At 41.4% G+C, this 21,901-nt stretch overlaps 1 protein-coding gene across 1 annotated transcript in view; it reads left to right on the forward strand.

The window, feature by feature from the left end:
* The window catches only part of RCL1 (RNA terminal phosphate cyclase like 1), a 29,408-nt gene extending 12,564 nt beyond the window's left edge, over window positions 1-16,844 (forward strand). The window contains exons 6-9 of the mRNA XM_086771258.1: window positions 1,566-1,691; window positions 5,420-5,576; window positions 10,428-10,531; window positions 15,342-16,844. Coding sequence (XP_086627384.1) covers window positions 1,566-1,691; window positions 5,420-5,576; window positions 10,428-10,531; window positions 15,342-15,492 — 538 coding nt within the window. The 3' untranslated portion in view covers window positions 15,493-16,844. The remainder of the gene's footprint in view (window positions 1-1,565; window positions 1,692-5,419; window positions 5,577-10,427; window positions 10,532-15,341) is intronic.
* Window positions 16,845-21,901: the final 5,057 nt, after the last annotated feature.

Consider the following 21,901-nt stretch of genomic DNA (forward strand, 5'->3'; position numbering starts at 1 on the left):
GATGAGTGCAACATTGCCAAGTTAGAGCAATTTTACTGGGTGCATATGCTGTAGATTAAAAAGAAGGCAGCTCATTGTGCTTTTGGTGGTGTTTGCCATGGTCTTTCCATGAAGAAATTAATTTACTTATGCCCCCATCCACCTCTCCAGTAAGTCATTCTATCCTCTCTTTCTGCGTGAAGGAGGAAGCAATGATCATAGCTTCAGTTCCATCTTTCTAAATTGATGTTAATACACAGTGCCATTCTGGGCTGTGTATTGATGGGCTTTGACTGGATTTGATTGATATATGTGAACTACAGGTTTTTGAACTTCCACTTTTCTTCAGGTTTTTCTGGGCTTTTTTTCAGGGATAAAGGCATACCTTTAGTAAGCACAGTGAGAGGCAGTCTCATTTTAGTTTGGCCTTTAAGAGGTCGTTCAAGCCAGTAGAAAACAAAATATCTGGAAGGATAAGTGCCTGGGTCTTTTATATGTGCATTTTTGTCAAGACTGAACTGAGCAAATCTGCTTCCTCACAGCTGGGGAGCTTGTTTCGCAGCAACAATTTATAGTCGTCCAAAATACTGAGTGCACCAACTGTGCAGAACGATCAGTTCTCTGATTATTATCTACTTGTTTTGCCCTTAAGATCTTAAAGCTTTTGGTTTACCTACTCCACAAGAGCATGCAATAGAAACTCATAGAAAAGGAAGTTCCCTTTTGCCAGCTGGGAGGTTTGACACTGTTTTTCTCTGCATTGCTACGTGTATGCAGGTGCAGATGGGTGGCTAAATGTGCAGAGCATGAGTCTGCATTATAGTTGGGATGGAATTTGGAGCACAATGTGCCTTGTGCATTTGAAGATCTGTTGGGAATATCACTGAAGCAGCACTTGAGTAAAAGGGCACAAAGGCAGTTCATCTCTTGTATACTGAGAGGAGATGGGCTGGAGTGAGCTGGAAGGCAGTAATTTCTTCTTCCTTGGAATCACTGCCTTCAAATGCTGAGTGACTAGAGAAACAGGGAACTTGATAGACTCACAGCACTGCAAAATAGTTAGAGAGAAAAGAAAAAAATAATTTTAAAATGCTTTAAAAAAAAATCTTTAATTAAAACATTTGTCTTTTAATTTCATCTACTCAGTTCCTCCCTGACAGAAATAGAAAGACAAGATTTCTTGCCGCTAATTCAGAGAAACTTCACCCGTCACCGTCTTTTAATAGTAAATGAAGAGCAAGGCACGCAGGACTTCCTCTGTCATAAGAAAGCACAGGAGGACAGAACAGCAATTTAAAATCATTGAAGGGCATTTTTAAGATCGGTGTTTACCTAGCCATAATAAGCTGTTCTTCTGCACATGTTCTGCATGCCTCACGTCAAGGTATACCAGTGAAGACCGTAGACAGCACTTAAGCACATGTGCTTCTCTAAGTACAGGGAAATGGACCAGCGCTAAAGAATGCATGTATAGGACAAAACCACATTTTCCAAAATAATGCATTGGGACGTCTTGGCCACTTTTGTCAGTTTCTGGTTTAAATTTCTTTTGTGACCACAATGAATTCCTTAGCTTGGAACTGTAGTTACTCTGTCAGAGTGTCACCACAGATGGCAAACAGAATGGTGGAATCTGCAAGGAGCATCTTGAATAAATTCCTCCCAGACATTTATATCTACACGGATCATATGAAGGGGGTCAGCTCTGGAAAGTGAGTATCCAGTATTCACAGGGAACAGAAGTGTAATTCTGCATTTGTTCATCTGCCGGGATATTCTGATCTGTAATTTTATTGAGTTTTAGACCGTGATCTTCTATTTTGCTGACTTGAAATAAACATTCCTCACAGGGAAAAAATTGAATTATTCACTAGATACGTTTGTTTTACTTGTGGTACAGGGATAGAAGTTGTGTATTTTCTCAAACAAGGACCGTAATACATCTTTACTCCCACTGAAGGCAACTTAGTTTTAAACTATTGCTTTGAAGTGAGATTAAGATCAGAGATGCCATGGTATGTTCTGAAAACCAACATTCAGACTTGACTGTACACCTTCTGATGGAAATCGTAGTATTAAGGATGGGATCAAACTGGTTTAGAAAGAGTCTGAGCTGTATGGGTTGTTTTCTGCTTTACCAATACATAAATAGCTGAAGGAGTGTCCTTTAACCAGTGAGCACTGGAAAACTGAGACATTAGTTTACTGTACTTCCACAGATTTTGTTTGCCAGGAGAATGCAGAAGTGATGATGTTATTCAGGCAATTTTACTGGTATCTATCAGCTTTGTTGTCCTCTTGTCACTTTTCTTTGAGGATGAAGTTGTTCTGCTCAAATCTAAACATGCATGTTTTCTTTCACTATTTCTACTTTTTTAAATATTAGCTTAAAGAAAACTTGTTAGGTTCGCAAGTTCACAAATCTAAAAATTGTTGACTCACTTATAAGTATTTTTCCTTTTTTCCAATCCTTCATCATATTTAGTATCCCAGGTTAGTAAGTCTTGTGGCTCCAGACTGTTAACAGTGATCAGAATTACGAAAGCTTTTGTGGGAGCTACGTGTTTTGGGGGTTCTATTTTGGTTTTTATTTGTCTATAAGGAGAAAAAGTCAAATGAATTGGGGCAGCAGTATTATGTTTATTACTTGCATGGGTGGTCCATGGAGTGGGATAAATAACAGCATGGGAAGAGGAACTTAATCCCTCTCCGCCATGCTGGTGCATGTCCCTCAGGGGTCCATCTTGGGACCAGTACTGCTTAATATCTTCATCAGTGACATAGACACTGGGATCAGGTGCACCCTCAGCAAGTTTGCTGATGACACCAAGCTGAGTGGTGCAGTTGACATGCCTGAGGGTCAGGATGCCATCCAGAGGGACCTGGACAAGCTTGAGAAGTGGGCCCATGTGAACATCATGAGGTTCAACAAGGGCAAGTGCAAGGTCCTGCACCTGTATTGGGGCAGCCGCTAGTATCAGTACAGGCTGGGGGCTGAAGGGATTGAGAGCAGCCCTTCTGAGAAGGACTTGCAGGTACTGGTGGATGAAAACTAGATATGAGCTGACAGTGAGAGCTCACAGCCCAGAAAGCCAGCCACAACCTGCGCCGCGTCAAAAGAAGCGTGGCCAGCAGGTTGAGGGAGGTGATTCTGCTCGTCTATTCCGCTCTCATGGGACCCCACCTGCAGTACTGCATCCAGCTCTGGAGCCCCCAGTACAGGAAAGACATGGATCAAGTTGGGTCGAGTCCAGAGGAGGGCCACAAAGTTGATTGTGGAGCACCTCTCCTATGAGGACAGGCTGAGAGGGTTGGGGCTGTTCAGTCTGGAGAAGAGGAGGCTCTGGGGAGACCTTATAGCAGCCTTCCAGTACCTAAAGGGGGCTTACAAGAAAGATGGAGAGAAACTTTTTAGCAGGGCCTGTTGTGATAGGACAATGGGTAACGGTTTTAAACTAAAAGAGGGTAGATTTAGATTAGATACAAGGAATACATTTTTTACAATGAGGGTAGTGAAACACTGGAACAGGTTGCCCAGACAGGCTGTTGATACCCCATCCCTGGAAACATTCAAGGCCAGGTTGGACAGGGCTCTAAGCAACCTGATCTGGTTGGAGATGTCCCTGCTTCTGGCAGGGTGTTGGACTAGATGGCCTTTAAAGGTCCCTTGCAACCCAAACCATGCTATGATTCTGTGTGGCTTTCTGATGCTACTGTGCTGTCACATTCAGCATAAATATGGTGCCAGTATGATTGCAGCATACCTGAAACTAACATTGTGCCACTTTGGCAAAGGTTTTTTTTTTCTTTTTCTTTTTTTTTTTTTTTTTTTTTTTCACCTGGTTCCCAGTGCTTGTGTGTGTCTTGGCAGGACTAAGGAAGGAAAGCAATATGCTGCCTTGTTTCCAGTGCCGCTTCTGGTGATGAGCGAGACCAGCAAGGACTAGTTCAGCCCATCTGTGCCCAGCCCAAACCAAGCCCTGATTTCAGAATATAAAGCGTTGAACACAGTGCCAAAAGTTTCTACTTCCTATAATGTCTCTGTAAACAGAAGCTTCCTAGTTTTAAGCATTTGCAAAAAGTTGTGCAGGTGCTTCCTAATACTGTCTGCGCATACAGGAGGCACTGGATGATTTTATTGAGGCAGATTGCTACATGCTACTGAGCACTAACAAAATCTGCCAGTGGGTATAGTTATTAAAGGATACTTGTCCAAAAAAAAATAGCATCTTTGACACTGCTCTTGTCTGGCTGTCTAGATCTCTGTCTCTCCTTCAGAGGAAGGAAAGGAGAAGAGAAACATCTGTAACATACCTCCTGTGTTGCTCAGCAAGTGCAGGCAGTTAAATATGGGTGGGAACCACTGGTATCTTTTAATTCCCACCCTGCTGAAATGCCTCAGGAGGAACTGTTGTTTTTCTGGCACTGGGAGAGTTTATGTGTATTGGTGTTTGATTTTGTGGTTTATTGATGTTGGTGATATTCCTTACAGTTTTGAGTCAGAGGGACTATTTTAATTAAAAAGTTTGGGTGGCAGAGACAGCAGGAGTCCAGAACTGTGGGAAATCCTGTATGGGGAGTAAAGTTAAGTTAACTTTGTTTTGAATGGCCAGCTCTTCCAGAGCCTATAAATTAGATGATCTTGTGACTTTTTTTTCCCCTTCCTTACAACTTTCTGATTTATCAGCAAGCTGTACTCAGCCATCTGTGACTTTCTTGTAGCAAAAATGTTTCTTAACTCTCACAGTAGCATTTTGTAGGATCCTATGCTGTGAGGAAAATAATAAGTTTTTTTGTTTCTTTGTATTATGTTCAGAATTCTTACACAGTTGTAATGATTTGGATGGTATTGAACTGAAAGTGAAAAGAAGTACTTGGAAATAAAAGTAATGTGGATCAAACGGATTTTTTTATTCTCCTGCTTAGTGCCATGCCTATGGTCTAATTTTGCTAAATAGTGAAGCTTCCAGGGAAAGAACTCAATCCCTAAAGAAAGGTAGTTTTGGTTTTGAGTGTCGCAGAGAAGAAACTCCAGATACTTTTGAAATGTTCATCAAACATGGATTAAATAAATGTGAAAGATACTATATTTATTTTTTTTTTCATAGAGGAAGGTATTGCTGAGCTTGGGATGTTTTATTGTTCTGATTTTTTTCTTTCCTTTTTTTGCTTTTTAAATAGTTTGTGCCAGGAATAGCCAGCACAGTGGGTTTGGAACAAGTGGTACTGGATATAACTTCTAAATACTGTTGCAATGTTCTTTCCAGGGTGAATCAAATGTATAGAACAGGAAATTTGTCAGCAAGTCCACGTTCCTAGTATTGTCCTATGAGTGGAGCTGTTTGTGACTTGAGGAGGAGGTTGGCTGCAGCAGAGTAGTTCTTGACTCATTACTCCATTTTTGTCTTTAAATCAAATGCAATTTTTCCCTTTCTTTCAGATCACCAGGTTTTGGTATGTGCCTTACTGCAGAAACCATCAATGGCACTATTCTCAGTGCTGAGCTAGCCTCAAACCCTCAGGGCCAGGGAGCAGCTGTGCTTCCCGAGGAACTTGGCCAGAATTGTGCTAAGCTGTTGCTTGAGGAGGTTTACAGGGTAAGTGGCTGATATGTTTTGTGTGTATAGCTGTAGGGGAAGAAGGTGATGACATATTGGTAAAAGAAGAGGTGGTTTGGGGGCACTTTCAGACAGGCTCAGATCCAAACAGAGAAATCTGCTGCTGCCAGTGTTGTCTTCATGCAGGTAAGGAGTGGTTTTGAGTGGTTCCATTAACAGTGTAATGTCTTACTGGGTGGTGTCATTTCCCATGTCCAGGAGATGTTACTGTGAATCATAGTGTCAATTTTTTCTTTTGTTGCTTTCTCTCTACAATAGAATTCAGTTGGCTTCACATGGCCCTTTTTTAAATAAGTTGGAGAGATAACAGAGTCAAACCTCTTAAACTAGTGGTTGGAATGGGGTATAATGAGTGGGAGAACATTCAAGGAAGAAGGGTGGGGGGTGCAAGCAGCTAGCCTCAATGCTGGCCGCTTTATGGTGATGATGACAAAGTCAAATGAGGTGAGATCGGTTGGTTGGATGAGGAGTTGGCTGAATGGGATGTTGAAAAGGAGCCAGGACAGTGTTTGCATAGGAATCTTAAATGCATCAGTCTTCTGCAGCATGGTTCCTGGTTTTTTGGTTGTTTTTATTTTTTTGTATTAAAATGCTTTTCATTTGTGGCAAGACTTTTACTTTTAATGGCCGAGCAGCTTTCAGTCTTATAAATTATTTGGCAGTTAGCATTGTAGCCAGTTTCTGATTTCATAAAGAACCTACCTGCTTCTGTTGTGTATCTCCACAAACATTAAAATAAGTAGCTGTTAGTATTGACAAAATACATTTGGCCTTTAGGAGGCAGTCATCTACAAGTTGTACTCACTGTTTTAAAAAAAGTTTGCTCTGAACTGGAATAACCTGATAGAACTTTGCAAAGTACTAAAAATGCCATTAATGAGATTCTGTATTGCCTAATGTAGTCAATTATAAAAATACCCCTAACATTGTAAACTGCAACCACGCCTGTAGTAGATTGTTCAGACAGATGAAGGGTTTGCAGTAAGGAAAGGAAAAAGGAACATGAGCACAGATGAACATTCTAGTTTGTTAGCATTTTTGGTTATTGTGCTGCTTTTCCACTGGAGTGCTCAGTCCTTATTAAGTGTTCTTGAATTCCCTGTTCCCGTTCCCTCTGTCATAGGCAATATGGTGGTTTTTGTTCTGTAGTTTTCAAAATGCACATTTGAATTTATATATGCCACACATACTCACACAGTGCTAGCCAGGAATTTGGAAGGATGAGCTTTGTCACTGAATTTTTTTTTTTTTTTTTTGAGCTTAGGTCAGTTTGATCTAGTGTTGACCCCAAAGAGGATATAAAAACATGTTGCAAAGCATGCAATGTTTGTTTAGTTTGAAGATACTATTTTTTTTTTTTAAGTTTCTTTGGCTAGATGAGATGTCTGGTGAAACAGTAAAAATTTGGGAAAGCTGTGCATGGAGCAAGAATAGGTTGCTCTGAACAGGCACTCTTTAAGCCCCAGTCTCTTTACACCAGCTGCTTACTGAATACAGAGTTTAAGGGGGAATGTCTTTCCCTGTGTTTAGATCCTCTCTTTATGAAATTGTTTCTCCATCTATGTCTTTGCCTACATGTAATGTGCTGCGGGAGACAGGGTGGGTTGACCAGAACAAGGCATCCTGGGAGCTTTAGAGATAATTCTCTGTAGAAGGCTTTAGCTGTCAGCGACCCACGAATCTACTGGAGTTCATTACTGTTTAAAGGGGCCCAGGGACATCTCCAAGAGTTCTTGCTTAATGCTTGCTATTATGTGAATTTTGCCACCTGAGAGATCTAAGGATTTGAGTCTTGCTATGTTAAGTGCTAAATGATCCCTTTTACTAAGCCTTCAGAAAGAAATGAAAGAGGTCGTATGATTCTTGGAATCAGTGGAGCTTCTTTCATGTACATTTGTTAATGGAAAGATATTGAAGCTAATTAACTAATAATAAGTGGCAAAGTGCTAATTACAGTGGCCCTGAAAGGGGGACATGGAGTGACTGGCTGGGCATTATCTTTACAAATCTATGTGCAGTTCTTACCTATGCTTAATTGTAGAAGGCCAATAAGGATTTTCCTCTTGTCTTTGAAAGGACTTAGTTATGGGAGCTTTATATAGCAGGTGATTGGCAGAATGGAAAGACCTGGAAAAACTGGAAGAAGATTGAATGTTTATATTCCGTGTGATCATGAGAAACAGGGGAGGATGCAATACCTATTTAAGACTGAGTTCCTTAATTAAGAAAGGTTGAGTTGTTGGAGGGAGAAAGGCTAATTGGTTTATTTAACTAGAGCTAAAATGAGTGAAGCATTTCACTGAAGGCTTAATTTTCAAGATGGCCTTACTTCAGTGTGACAAGGCTCTGCTCCATTCTTCTGAAAGAAAAAAAAAAAAAACAATGCAAGCCCTCTGCACTTCACGTAACAAATTACTGAGGTATGCAAGTATGTACCACATAGGTAAGAGAGGAAATTTTGTGTATGCCAAAGTATAACCCAGACTAAATCAAACCTGGAGTCAAACTCAGAAGAATAATCCTCTTCAAAATGCTGTTTTCCAATACCCAGAGTTGTGATATTTGTATGGGCATGTCAACTGTGGTATTTGTATAACAACATTTCAAAATGGACGGGATTTTAAATAATTGTCTCATCCAGCTGGATCTGGCTCTGTTGTCAGTGGAAACAATAATGAAGAAACTGCCATAAACTGAATTAATATGGACTAGAAGCTGCATCCTAGGTTGGTAACAACTGCCAGCTATTTTGGAACAAATGTCAGTACTTTGGCTCTGACTTTGCCCACCCCATTTGTTTTCGGAGGGTTGTTTTGATTTTGGTCTCTTGAGCAAGTTTCAGGTGGATTGAGAGGAAAAAAGTTGGCCTCCTTGGGAGCGGCATGTCCTTCATTTGGCACAAGTTACTGTTCTGTCATTAGCTACAAGCAAATAACTTAATTTCCCTGTCTGGCAACTCCCTATGTGGGAATGGGCATAACAGTGCATTGGTAATACACAACAATAGTGGGAACAACTGACTCACTGCAGCAAGAGAGCTTATGTAAGCAGCTGGGATGTGATGGATGCAACATGTTTTGCTATATTGTTTAGGACATGGTTGTCTTCATGTTGATAGAAGCTTTTGTGTAAAATTGGTCATAAAAATAGATGTTCTGTGATGCTTTCAGCTTTAAAAAAACCAAAACCAAACAAGCTCAGAAAAGGTAAAGTTTTCATCCAAGTAATAAAGAGCACTTTGAATTATTAACTGAACTACGCATACAGAAAGTCCTGGTAAGGAATATTCCTTACCAGACAGTCATCTGCTTCTTGTACATATTTCAGATTTGCAAATACAGCTCATGAGAGCTGTGGTTCTACATTGCACCAGCAAATTCTGCAGGTACCCTGTTCACTCAAGATAAAGTACAATTTTTATCAGTCCCATAGAGGCTTTAGGTTGAATGCATAAACTTCACTTTGGTATGGCAGGTTCACACAGTTAAAAGGGCAAGGCCTGTTGTAAGAGCATGTTGTTATGAGTTAGGTCATGGTAGTGAGTGTAATAAAGATGTTCTATTCATTGTGGTGTATCATTTATTGCATGAAGTGCAGAGGGTTTTTTCAGAACAGAGCTGAGACTTGTCACACTGAAGCAAGGCCATTTGAAAATTAAAACTTCAGCAGCTGTCTGTGGAAAGATCCTCCTTTCTGCCCTCTCACTGCGTAAACGTGCTGAGGCTGCCACATCACTGTGTTTTCTTAATCTATGTTGTCCAAAAATCTATTTTGCTACTCCCTTGCCTTTTTGGATGGTGTTATCTCTTAAAATGATGACAGGTTACTCCTTGCCCACAGAGGTAACTGTCAGTTTATCTCATTAGAGAATTTGGTTTTAAAAGGCTGAATTTCTAGTTTTGCTCTCTCTAAAGAGCCTTTCCAGAGGGTTTAGTATCAGGCCTGCTCCAGCAGGAAACTATTCACAGATTGTATGTGGCTGTGGATCAGGACAAATATGAGGACAGTCCAAAATAATGTTATGCCAGATATTTTTTCTATTTTCAATCTGTTTGCATAGCCATAGCTGGTAAATTCTCTCTACAGCAGTCTTCACTGAAAGTATCCCTTTTAATTTACATTTAGGCTTTGTAAACTAAGAAAGCCTTCCAGTTCTAATTTACATATCCATCATAGTTAACACTTTACACATACAAAACAATTTGCCACACATGTATGACTTACTACAGTCAAATATGTACATATACGAGTATGTGTAGTTCTACGTAACTTTATGTATGCCTCTTTCAAATAGCAATAAAAAAAAAAATTCTCATTTTAAATATGGAGGAAAGTATGTTTTAAGAATGTAAAACCACAAGAGTTAGCAGCAAGGACTTAGGTGGATGTGTGTGAAACAATTTTTAGCTTGCTGGTTTGCACCTGCTAACGCCGAACTGTTTGTCCAAATGTAACAGTTATCATAAAATGCTGCAATTCATGGACTCTTCAAATGCACATGAACTATAATTAATATGTATTTTCAGTTTACTGCAGGTCACTGAAGAAATTCTTCAGTGCTTACATTCTCTGATGTTAGAACAAGCTGGGAGAGATGGGAGGGATGTTTAATGTGACCTTACTGGGTTTTGGTTTAGTTCTGTTCCTTTCCCAGCCTGCCATGTGAAATTAATGTCATTGTTGCAAAATCTAGATTTTTATCTTTTTGGCCCTTGAAAATTTGGAGCTGTAATTCAGCCTTTTAAGTGTATCTTTCTCTTTTGTTACTCTCCTCCCATCCAAATTTCTGGTTTGTACAGAGATTAATTATTAAAACATTTTGGTTTGCAGGGAGGCTGTGTAGATTCAACAAATCAGAGCCTTGCTCTGCTCCTCATGACCCTTGGACAACGGGATGTTTCCAAAGTCCTGTTAGGCCCTCTGTCTCCATACACGTAAGTTGTTTTGTTCAGTTAAATTACCCAGTCTTGTTTAATTTACTAGTTTTATTGCACAGCTGTTTTGTGTAGATGGAAAACTTTGCCTGTGGCTGTGAATAGAACAACCTGTACCCGTCTTCAAATGAGACAGGTGGTGTAAGTCACCTAGTGTTTATTTCTACACGGTAGAAGATTATTCCCTTACGGTTCTATAGCATTCCTGGTTCTGAGGCAATCAGAATGGCAAAGATGGGGTTTATTGTTGGTTCTTGGTCTTAGCTTGTATGTGTACGTCAGTTTGCTCTTTGTTGCCTAGCATACACTGCCGTGTTTTCCTAGTGGTCTCTCTGTAGTTGTCACATTAAATAGCGTGTTTCAAATGGCTAGCCAAATGCTAGAGCTGTGATTGTCCAAAGGAAACAGCTTAAGAGTTCAATTCATGGAGCTGTGTGCAACCCCAGAGCTTTAGCTCTATCGAGAAGCAGGCCTCTGTCTAGTCTTTCAGTGGCTCCTAGGGGTTCCGAGGACAGAAAAAGACTTCTTGCATTGCTAGTTGCAACACATGAGTTGGGGGAAGAGCATCCAGTATCAAAAACCTCATTTACTCTTATCAGACTGACAAGTGATAGATCACAGTTATTCCTAGAGACTGAGCAGTTTTCCTTAAATCAAAGGGGGGGGGGTGTTTATCTGCCAATGGCATCAGTTACTGAGACTATGAACTGTCCTTTTTCAGTTATCATGGTACCGGTGCTGTATACATGAAAGGTACAGTACTGTGATAACTGAAGAATGGTGGTGCCATCACATGAGAGCTAGAAATTGCCTAACTGCTGTTCTCAACCTCTGATATCTTGGAAACAACATTCATCAGATTTTGAGGGGAAGACAGGGAAGCCTTCTATTGCACAGTGGTAAAGCAATCCCCTGTGAAGTAAGTATTCATGCGAAAGGCTTACAAAGAGCAGGTATCAGTGTTTGAAGTGCACAGTTAAGCATGTGAAACAAACCACTCCTCATTGTCCAATTTTTTTTTCTTTCCTTTTTTTTTTTTTTTTTGATACTATGAAAATCACACAAGCACACTAGTTTATTCTGTAAACAGACCGATTTCAAGTGGGTGGGTTGTCACTTCTTCTAAGCTAGGAGTGCGTGGCAGGATTGAAGGTCAGGACATCCTGAAGCAGCTTATGTCACATGAGATCATAAAAGTCAGTGATTCTATGAGAATCTGTGACTCATCAGTCCTATGAGGATCTGTTCAGAGATCAAGCAGCTCTGTCTGCAGCACCTCCGTGCCCTCACTAAGGCAGCTCATAAAGACCTGGGAAATTTGGCTCCAGAGTAACTCATCGAATGTACAGGCTTTTGAAGTAAATTGCAGTACGGTCATGTTCCACTTCACTGTCCCTCCTTTTCCCTCTTGCGGAAGGACATTTCTGCATTTAACACTTTCACCCTGCAGAATCTGAAGCTATTTATAAGCCATGTTATGCCAGATTGGCTTCCCTGTCTAGCACAAGGTAGCATGAATGTGACAGTTCAGCTGGCAGATGAGAGCACCCTGTGGGGATGCATGCTGCTTTGGAATATGTCCATCAGAATGAGGGAGCGTCTCCTAAATGTAATTGTGCATTTTCACAGGAGAGATCCTTTACCCCCGCTAATGCCATGGTGGGTGCAGGGGGGTGGAAACACAATAAGCAGTGTGCTGTCCTGAGTGGTACTGGGGACACTCCAGACCACTCAGCCGGCAGCCATCTGGATTACCTCCTCTCGTCTTACGCCCCAGATTTCACAGAAGTAAGCACCTCTCTGTCAAGCTGAGCTTAAAATCAAATGCAGGGTGCAGGCTGTTGCCTTTTCACAGAGATGGGTCTTGCAGGACAGGCTGGTCTGCCTGCAGGTGAGCTGGCGCAAGCCAGGGGTGCGTGAGGGAGAGCAGCGGGAAAGCTTCAGTGCCCTGCCCCTTGGTTTCACAAGAGTTTAGGGTCCTGAGGGAGAGGGGACAGGGCCTGAGGCGCGGTAGCTTCGGGCAGGGCCCCTCAGCCCGGCCGGGCCGCCGCTTTCGGTTGTTCCCGAGCCCTGCCCGCGGGCCCCTCTCCCTCCTCCCCGCCGCCCGCCCGCTGCCTGTCGGAGCGGGGCCGGGGCCTCCCCGCAGCGCGGCGCCCCCTGGCGGCCCGCGCGGCCCGGCACTGGCTGCAGTCCGCCTCCAGCGGCAGGAGCCGGCCAGGCCCGGTTCCTCCCCGGGCGACGGCTGCAGCAGGCCCCCGACGGGACAATGGGCCACCGGCACTGCAAGGCTGTTCCCTGCGCGGTTCTCGGGGCAGTCGAACCAAGCAGGTGTTGCTGACGCACAGGTCTTGTCTCGCACTGATCTGCGAGTTGGTCGCTTTGCCCTGACAGCGAGCTAAAAGGTGTGAAATGGTTGTGTGCCTTTTGGTGTTGCTTAGCAGGCCCCTGGGAAAAGATAGCACTTAGACAAACTCTAAAAGCAGCTGGCCCTGAAGAAAACCTCCAGTGTGGCTCATGTGTGTCCCTGGGCCTAAGGAAAAGTGCTCAGCTTTGCCTTGTTATGGCCTGAACACACAGTCTAAATTTCCAGCAAAATAAAACTTCTCTGTACCTCTCACTCAGTCCTCCAGTCTGTACGTGTATGTTTGGTGCAGCCTCCGCTATATTTGAGGTACAAACCTTCCCACACGCAACCTGTATCAGCCTCAAGCTAATACAAACCCGCTTTTGGCTGCACTTCTTTCACATACCCCTGACTTTCTCCTCTTTTTCTCATTTCCAGGGCTCTTACCACTTGTGCTTCTACTGCTGCACGGCAGAGCTCACAAATTCTCCCCCAGTGTCCCCAGGCAGCCTTCCCTTCACTCTCATTACCGTGAGCCTTTCCCATGTACCCGAGGGCTGTGGCAAAGCCCTCTTGCTTTTCTGCACTCTGCCTTTATTTAAAAGGGAAAATAAATAGAGAAGCACAGTAGTCTACATACGTATGAAGAGGGATATGGACTGAACTGATCCCACCAACATGTTGCAGTTTGCTGATCACCTTTTAGTATTTCTCCTTGAGCTTCTGGCTCCATGCTGCCTCTGGCATTTGTACAGTTTATTCTGTGCCCTCACTTCAGTTCAGCACACTGCTCCTGCTCTTTTGGGCTTGGCTGCTTTCTTGTCCCACAGCCAGAGCTCTGGGAAGGGACCCAGCTAAGGAGGAGGCTGGTACAGAGCTTGTTGCCTGTCAACTTTACTAAAGAATTTATGCCAGTGTATGCCCATTTGCCTAGTATAGCAGCAAGCAGAAACCTTGCAGTTGGAGGCATGGAAGAAAAGGCACTTTTCAGTTCTTTCTTTCAACTGTTAATCCATTTGAGAGATGAGGGACCTGGTGTCTGTGCTGAGGCTAGTTAGCAGCCCAGGAAGGTGAGGTAGAAAGGTGTACATACAATGGGTAGCCATGTGCCCACATTCTGGAGCTGACTGCCCCAGCGATAATGCTCGTATCTTGCTAAGCACAGACCAGTGTAGGTAACAGCAGCATCTCTTTGGCTACTGCTGCTTCCCTCCTCCTCCCATGCATGCAGCCAAGCACAGGAGCGGCAGCATACCCAACTGAAGTGGATACGGCAATTCTTGCTCTTGCAGCTTAAGTTGTGCTTATTCACAATTTCTGCAAATAGGAGCTGACAGGAGGCTTTCAGAGGCCTCATGATGTTGCAGTGGGGACAGTCCTGTCCTCTTGGTCTCCTTTTTCCTATTTTGTGATACTTGATTTGGTCTAATGATGGTCTAATGATGCATGTGATCATGCAATCATGCTCTCAGCATGCAGAGCAGAGGCTTTTTGCAGATTTTCAGCCAAACAAATGTGTGGACTAGATGTGCACGTTCCCTTTCTTTAAAGGTCAAACTTAACCTAAGAAGGGCATATACCAATTGTTGCAGGAGATTAAACGTTGTTTCAAAACTGCAGACTTGCTTGTAGCCATGACTGGAAGAGACCAGACTTGCGTCAGGAGCAATTACCAATTTTATATTTGTAGACTTTGGGTGTAATTGCTTGTTCCCGGTTCAGGGGAAGCCAGTAGGAATGTTTTCTTGACTGTTCTTGTTTTTGTTCCTTTTTTGAGACTTTTCAGTAGTTTTTCCTCTCGTTCACCTCAGAATGACTCCTGTCACTGGAGGATCAGTATGCGTTTAGGAGCGCTGTGTCTGATTAGTCTCTTCATGCCTCTCATTCTAAAATGATGAAAGGAAAATTATTTTTTTTTTTCCCCCTGAAAATCAGGAGAGAAAACAGGAAGAATTCTGAGTCTGAATATGAGTCTAACAAAACATTTAACTAAGAAGTGGATAAGTTAGTAATACAAATCAAACACATGCTTTAGGGACCGATATCTCTGTTTTTAATGCACCCAAGGCAAACCTCTTGGCTGTCCCTGTTTATCTTTTATTTCTGTTTTAAACATGGAGAGTGGGGGATGAGTTGGCATGGGGTTCATGTGTCCCTGATGGAAGAGTCAGCATCATGAGTAAGTGACTTTGCCTGGCTGCATCTCTTCTTTCTCCTTGCTTTCTTCTTCCCTCACAGTTTTGTCTTGCGCTTTCTCTCTGCTCTTACAGAAAGTGCATTGGTTTCAGTAGGGGTCACTAGCCACTCTTTACAACACAATGTTTGGAGCCTCTAAGCTTGTTTCTCTGTACTAAGCAATATTTTCACGTTTTATTCACCATTGTTACTGCTGAAATCAGTGTTAGCACATACTACTAATGGGCTTTATGTTTTGTTTCTTAAACTCTGTTGTTTTCTTTCCATCAGAATTGAGTTTCTGCGACACCTGAGAAGCTTCTTCCACATCATGTTTAAAATTGAAACAAAGACCCCTGAGGAAGAGCACATGGGCGGGGAGAAAGTCTTAATGACGTGTGTTGGCATTGGATTTTCCAACCTTAGCAAAACTATAAGATAAGAAACATCCGCAGACTTCATGAAATGGAGTGACAGAAAATGCTGTAAAGATCTAATAAAACCTGCCTTTCCCTGTGCTTATTCTGGCACGGGGAAACCAGTGACAAATCCAGTACAGAGTTACCCAAGCTTGCCGCATGTAAACAATAAAGCTGACTTTACGCTGTTTAGACTTGTGCTGCTTTTAAATGCAATGCCAGTATTCTGTGGTGCATGGAATGGCTGGCTGGAGTTTCAGCTGGCTTGGGACTCTGCACTGTATTCCACTGCATGGGACTCAAGTGCCTCTTATGTCCCTGTGCCCTCAAACCTTAATGCAGTGGGTGCTCTAGTTTTGTGTATCTACAGACTTCACTCTTAGGTTTTTCTGAAAGGTTTAGATAGAGAGGGAAAACAAGATTGACCAAAACAAGCTTTGCAGTGCAAAACAAATGATCACAACAGAAACATTAGATTCTTGAGGAAATTGCAGAGACAATATTGCCATGGAAATAAAAGTAAAGGTGTGACAATAATGTTTTGTTTATACATTGCATGTGTATAGAATTTGTCAAATGCTTCACTCCTGCTTATTGTGACTAAATTACATTTTCAGAGGAAGAAAAAAAAACCTGTCTTTTAATTTTGCATAATGATAGAATACTGCAGAAGAGATCATAGCCTATACTGACATGTTTTAACCTCCTCTGCAAAGGTCAGCATGGAAGGAGAAACCTCCTTGGCAGTTTTTGACTTATCGCTTGTATTCCTTTTTAGGTTTGTTTGGTATGCCACACATTGAAGCTCACTATTAGTTGTGAAAGGTAGCTGTAGGCTTTGAGGGAGAAAAATATATTCAGTTATGCCATCACATTTTGTGCAGCTGCTCCTGTTTGAAAGAGGGGATAATGGTGTGTGGGCACTGCTTGGATTGACAGATGCATGAAGTTTCTACCATGATAGAAATATTCACCTAAGACAGACTTTTGGTAGATTCCAGGCAAACCTGCTGAAGTTAATGCTGAACTTCTGACACAAGGAAAGGAATTTTGGCTTCAGACTACACTCAGTGTGTCTGGAGTAAAATAAAACCATGTCAAAAGCTGGTATATATATATATATATATAGATCAAATACTAGTGACTGTGTTCTAATGGTCTTACAAACTTTATCCAATGCCACTGTAAAGTGGGCATTACCTCTCTAATATGAAAAATGTATATTGGACCCAAAAGGACTTTGACAAAAGGTTAGGTATTTGATTAGTGTTTTATTAACTATTGCAGGCTGTGTGAGTCATTTTTGTACTGTACTTTGTTCTTGTTGCAATCTGTCTAAACATGTTTTGGAAAAATAAAGTATTTTTTTTCCTAACTAAGGTTTTCTTTCCCTTTAAAACAAAACAAACAACAACAACAAAACCCACAAACCTTTTCCCCGGCCCTATAAGATGGCACTTCAAAAGATAAATGGCTATTTTGAACTGATACAGCAAAAGAACAGCTTTTGGGAGTTGCGAGGAAGGCAGAGGGTGAGGCCCTTCTTATAATTTACTAGCTTTCCAAAATAAAACAGTAGAATGTGAAATTAAAAAAAAAATAGATAGACATATATTTTTTACGTTTCACGTTACATTGGGAAAAAGTACATGGCAAGGAAGAATTTACCTTGCTGGCCTCTGTGACCTATGCAAGGAAAAAGATAGAAACTCTCCAAATTAAAATTACCCTAAATACAGGGAGCCACTGATCCAAAAGGTGAAATGTACAAGCTGAGATTGATACCCACCAGAATAAAAATATAAAGCTTACACTAATTAAAGGTACAAGTTTTTAGCACAGCTCAGATTTCCAAAATTGGCCTAAGTGAAAATTTGGAAGTACTGTCACAACTTGAAAAATCAAAAGCTTGATTATCTTTAAACTTCTAAAGCTCTTCACTTTGAAGCTGTGACAGCTTTTCCAAATGTTCCAGTTGCACCAAACAGAGAAAGAGCAATGTGTTGCCCAGGTAGCAGATTCTTTAGTAATAGAGTAATTATGTCATAAAATTGCCTGTGCTTAACTAAACCTCAGTGTTTTTTTAGACTGCTAATCCTTAGCCATGCTGCAAATTGCATAGCTTTACAGCATAATGCTTGCTATGACTCAGAATTGCTTGTTGCTTTACAGAGAAAAAGATACATATATGAACAGAACATGTTTTTCCAGAATAGACAGTCTCTGGAGAAACAGGAACAACTCCAGAGGAGGTTTTAGGTAAGAGCTTTCTTAAAATTGTTTCATCTTCACGTTCTGTGAAGAATACTTACTAGGAAGTCCTGCAGATAAAAGCTATTTGTTTATCAGCAGAATAGTGATTAACACCTGTTTTGGTGGACTGATCCCAGAAGCAGTAAGATAGGACAATTTTAGAGCTGGACAGAGGAAATTAATTTTTGGTGAAGACAGTTTATACTTTTTGTAGCCACAGACTTTATGGTAAGGATGCTTGTTACTAGGATATGCATCTTCCATCTCAGTCCATCATGGCAGATTTAAAACTCAGATGAATTGAATTTGAACTGATTGGTTGTACGTGAATAATCCTATATTCTTTGAGCTATCCGTCAGCAATTTTGTTAATCCCTTTGGGTGAACAAGTCTGATAATACCCTTCTGCTGTGATTGGAAACTTTTCTTCTTAGAGAAAGCTTTAAGGCTGGACCATAAGGAGGCACAGGTGTGGGAGGTGACTAATTAACAGAAGTATTTTCTAATGTGCATTTCAATTGCAATAATTTTAACATATGGGGAGAGGGTGAAGAATGCACAGAAAAATGGTTCTGGAGCGAACTAATCAGAACACATTATTAAATGGAGAATCTCTTCCTTTAAACTTGCCTAACAGGAAAGGCTGCTACGGTGGTGATGTCAAAAGTATTTGCATAAAATGTGCCTTTACCTTGCACCCACTTACACTTTTGTCATATCTGTTGTCAAACTCTCTTTCATTTCTAAGCTGTGATGATAACTGGACTGCACCCTTTCTTGTTACTCAGAAAATTTATGTTAACTTGCTGCAGGACAGGTTCTGGAGTAGTAGAGATCATGGTGAAGGTAAAATTGCTTCAGTTCAAGCCAGTGCACTTTACCAAAGGTGTATGGCTAGAAGCCAGGGCAATAACTGTTTGGGGAAGCACACAGTAGGTAAGTTAGCTAGGCCGAAACAGTAAGTACATGGCTGTCTTGGGTAATGTTTTCAAAATGGTGATTATGTTACTGCCAGAACATGGATACTCTTTCTCTTCTTCCCCTTCCCCACAGGTGATATTAACAGTCAAATGGATTTTGTTTCAAGCCACTAAGGCATAATTCTGCTGTTTGCAAGCTCTGACGTTCACTTCCCTGTTTTTCAGTCATGCTTGTAAGACAGCAACAAGAGAAAAAAAAACGACATAGAAGAAAAGTACCAGCTTTCAGGAGACATAATTTTGCATATGAGTTTCTTTCTCATTTTTTGATATTGTATGGCCATCTCCACACTTATTTGGTATGTCTGGTGAAAGCATTTTTCTATTTAGTCTAGATCCTAGGGGATACCAAGTGAGACATGCAACTGTGTCAGTGCGACAAAAGAAAAAGGTGGAAGGATCATCTTTGACAGTTATTGCATAAGTCTGGGTAAGCTCTGTCTTAAAAGACAATTCTTTTTGAGATATGTACAGTTTTCCTTGTGTCTGATCTAGGAGTAGCACTGACAAGCTCTGAAAAACACCTATTACCTGTAGTCAGTGGGAGGGGTAAGAAGACAGTCCTGCAGGAAAGCGAGTGTGTGGGCTGAACTCTGCAGTGACAGCATTGTATGCGTAATGAAAGTAAGTCATGCACTGTGCCGGAGCATCACAATGTTCAAACAGTACATATGCTAGATAGAGTTCAGTTGTGACATTGTTGTAAGACAGATTTGTTAGGATGACTTGTAGGAACAGCTGTTAGGTGTGAGTGCTCTCTCCTGGAACACTTAAGATTGTTAGAAACACATACCAAGAAGAGTGCCCAGACTTATATTCCCTGTGTACTACCGGGTATAAAAACAACTCTGTGGAGGTAGCAATAAGGAGACCCATGGAGAAAATGTTTTATTATAAACTGGTATTGATCAAGGATGTAACCGCAAGAAAACAATGGCGAAAAGCAACAATTTACATTTGGGTGAATAGTGGCTGGGAGCCTGCCGCTGCTGGCAACCCCTCTGCACAACTCTGCAGCTGTTTAGTGGGGGGGTGTCTTTGTGCACACCAGGTGTCTTCGGTGTCTTTGACTGGTGTCTTTGTACATCTGCCCTCATGCTGCATGTCTGCCAGATTATCCACACTCACCCACTCTCCTCTGTATCGGTTTGGCAACGCTTCCCTGGCAGCCTCACACAATAAACATCAATACTCCTTTAACAGTGAGCCCATGGTGAAAATCTGTAGGTCCTTGTGGAGACTGATCCATGTAAGGTACCCTTAACTATGGATGAACTAGCAGGATTAAGGGCTTGATTCCAGTGATCATCACTACATGTCAGTGACACATCCCATTGTACAAGCTGTGACAGTCTCAGTAGGGCGCCTGTGTTTTTCCAAGCTGCATTGAAAGTCACACCATTTGAGAACAAACATCTTATCCTCCTTACCTTGCCTCTAACCTGCAACCACTCTGCTCCTTGAAAGTTACTTACACCTTTTCCAATCCTAAACTGTCGCCAGGGATAAAACAAAAAGTTGCTTTAGTCAATGATGAATGCAGATACATTCTGTAAGGTAAGACTGTGGTTCTGCATGGTCATCCCTCAGCACCCTCAGGGCAGACAATTCTCTTCCATGTGTCTGGAAAAGTAGTTTTGAGTAGGTATAAAATACTATGCATCTGCAAACTGGGTCTAGATTAAAATATGCATGAGTTTTGACTACTTAGTCTCTTTTTTTTTTTTAACATCAACAAAGTGAAAAAAAGAGGGCAAAAAAAAACCCCTTATGACTTGTTTGTGTGTCAGCATTCAGAAGATGCCTGTTTCAATATGGCTTCCTGCAAGACTTATTTAAGTCTATGTATTTAGAAACACATCTATAGATTCAGAAGGTGTCTGTGCGAATGGGTTTCTACTGCAGAATGTTTCTGAGCACTGAATGTAAAAATCTGCTTCATAATTCACACAAGTGTATTATCCAGTATTTTCACCTTGTGCTTCGTGACTTTAATAATAAATGTAATGTACTTTCAAAGCAAACTTCCAGAATATATCAGGGCTAAATAAGACAGCCTAGGAAATGTTATTGCCATTTCTTTTGGAAATGTGTTTGTCAGTTTGTTAATAAAAGTACTGCTTCCTCATCCTTCCCTATTAATGTCTGCAGCGAGTTTTCCCTTGAAACTGTGTCGAAATGTTGTTCTAGTCTTTTCTAGGTAATGATTTAAAGTGAAGAAAAGCTGATTTGAAAAGATCTGGCTTTTTCCAGGGTATGTAGAACATCTTAGAAGAACAGGCTATTACACAACTCACAGACTCCTTAACAGCTTACTGAACAAGAGGGTGTTCGGGGGGTTGCGGGGCTAATCTAAAGCTACACCATCTGGGGCTGGTCTTGTCACAGGAAGAATGTGGCAGCTGCCTAAACAGTTTTTCTTCTTAATTTTCAGCTTCAAAGCACAAATAAATAATGAACATATGTTTCAGCTTGCAGAGTTAAATAAGCATTGTAAGCAGATGGTTTTTAAGACTTGAAATTTACGGTAAGAAGTGTTCATGAAAAGAGGGTGTAACTAATAGCCAAGGAGATGGATATTACAGAATCCCATTACCCTTATTTTTCCTCCCCTGCCCCACAGGTTTACACAGAAAAGAGCAATTTGGTCAGAAATGGCTGAATAGCTGTTGAGACATTGTAAGGAAAATACAGAAAATGATGAAAGTCCTCATTCGCCTGACTGAAGCACAGAGTAAAAACTTAACCACGCCTAAGTTTGTGGCCTTTTTTTCACTGACCCAGCTTTCGAAGAAAGATCTGCTATGAGAGAACTTGACTGAAACTTCTGTTTTCACACCTTTTCAGATTTCAGTAAAGTCCACCATTGATTTCCTCTGCCTTATGTCTTCCACAGGCAAGGACAATGTTATTAATTAATGAACTATTCAAATTGGTTTTGCCAAGTCATAGGCATATAAATATTAAAAGGTGCATCGTTTGCATTCATAGAATGAAGTTCTTGGCTTTATGAATTTTTATCCTCTGTTCCAAAGGCTGTGTTTTGGAGAACTGCATTGTGCCTGTGGTACAGAAGAATGAAGTGACTCATTGGTATCCTACAGGGAGCTGGACTGGAAAATATCAAGACCCACAGATTCTCAGGTCTGTGCAAACATTTCACAGAATCATAGACTCACAGGCTCATAGAATCATTTAG

This window comes from Chlamydotis macqueenii, chromosome Z (genome assembly GCF_036417535.1).
Source record: "Chlamydotis macqueenii isolate bChlMac1 chromosome Z, bChlMac1.mat, whole genome shotgun sequence".
Classification (NCBI taxonomy): domain Eukaryota; kingdom Metazoa; phylum Chordata; class Aves; order Otidiformes; family Otididae; genus Chlamydotis; species Chlamydotis macqueenii.